At 42.9% G+C, this 1,389-nt stretch overlaps 1 protein-coding gene across 2 annotated transcripts in view; it reads right to left on the bottom strand.

Annotated features, from left to right (window-relative positions):
* Positions 1-1,389, bottom strand: part of slf1 (SMC5-SMC6 complex localization factor 1) — a 36,471-nt gene that overhangs the window by 26,736 nt on the left and 8,346 nt on the right. For both annotated transcript variants that reach the window (XM_008336745.3, XM_025053024.1), the window contains exon 15: positions 616-692. In XM_008336745.3, coding sequence (XP_008334967.1) covers positions 616-692 — 77 coding nt within the window. The remainder of the gene's footprint in view (positions 1-615; positions 693-1,389) is intronic.

The raw sequence follows: 1,389 nt of genomic DNA, 5'->3' as shown, positions 1-1,389 counted from the left end.
CTCTAATTGCAGGAAGTTCCAGCATTGCAGTACCTGTATATCTGCAATGATGGCCTAATTGCTCAATTTAATACCCCTAAAATGGAGATCTCAGGTACATGTGCACTCACATATGTCACAGTTTGGTATATGGGAAAACCTATTATTTCTCCGCAGGCCATTTATTCATTTATTTGGTACTTAAAAAAAGGAGCACATAAGGAAAAAAGGAGGAGTGCAACAAAACAAGTGTGTGGTGTTGAATTTAAAAGTAAAGACTGGAGGAGGACAAGGAGGAGGCATTAGGATAAAGTAGAGATATTACAGTCAACAGTTCTCTGCCCTGACTGTACGCAACACATCCCCTTATGCGGCAAAGCTGCCTTAACAGCTGACTAGATAGAAGTAATGTCTGCAAATCAGTCATTCTTTTCTATAAATGATGTTCTCTTCATTAAACTGAAAGTGATGACAGCGCTATCATGTCCCTCATTACTGATGACCTAGTGCAGTGTATCAGTCCATTACAAGTCTGCTCCTTGGAAATGTAAAAACCATATTGTTAAACAAGCAGTACACATGTGTGTAAGTGTGTATGTGTGTTTCAGTAAGAAAATGTGTAAGCATGAGCCCAACCTGCTGCATTGACTTTAGTCAACCCCCTAGGGACGTTCCCCTTCTCCAGACTGTTCTTCACCAAGGGACACTGGGTTCTGCATGAAAAGATGAGAAATTGTGATTTTCAAAGTATTGGTCAAGAATATACACAAGTATGAGTGCTAAATACAGATCTTAATTTTAGTGATATTATCCGTCTTATTTAAGAACAACTGTTTTTTTAGTGACCGTCCACTCCATGACAGCTAAGAAAGCCCGGTGGTGCAGGAAGTGGAAGTGAATCCCACGTGGCTCCATATCATCTCGTATGAAAGCTGACAATATCCATCAAACCTCTGCTGTCTTGACCACACACACTGACACACACACACAATCACCCAGTCCTATCTCCAAAGTACTTTTTCTCCCACTTTACACCTCAAACAGAGAAGGAAAATCCGATGTGAGCAAGCACATTAGGAGAAATAACTAGTAAAAGAAAGTGAAGCCTCTTTAAAGTAGTGGCGTGCTAATAGCTGTGGGCTGTCAGTAGTCCTATGAGTGCGCACGGCAGATTTGCCTGCATGAAGCCTGACAGGTGTTGCAAGTGTGTGTGTGTGTGCATGGATGCACGAGCGTGCGTCTCTCTAATGCACGATGCCATCCGTATTACAGGGAAGAGGCTTGTTTCGCAGGTAATTGGCTTGTTCAGAAGGCAGGAAGGAGCTCCCAGCAGTGAGGAGGAAACACAAGTCCTGTCACGCATTGCTTGTTATTAGCGGGGACAAGGCTGAGAAGAGTTGAGACGAGCTC

The sequence above is a fragment of the Cynoglossus semilaevis genome, chromosome Z, assembly GCF_000523025.1.
Source record: "Cynoglossus semilaevis isolate Cse_v1.0 chromosome Z, Cse_v1.0, whole genome shotgun sequence".
In the NCBI taxonomy this organism is placed as follows: domain Eukaryota; kingdom Metazoa; phylum Chordata; class Actinopteri; order Pleuronectiformes; family Cynoglossidae; genus Cynoglossus; species Cynoglossus semilaevis.
The sequence above is the reverse complement of the archived record's forward strand: the minus strand, read 5'-3'. Positions and strand labels throughout refer to the sequence as shown.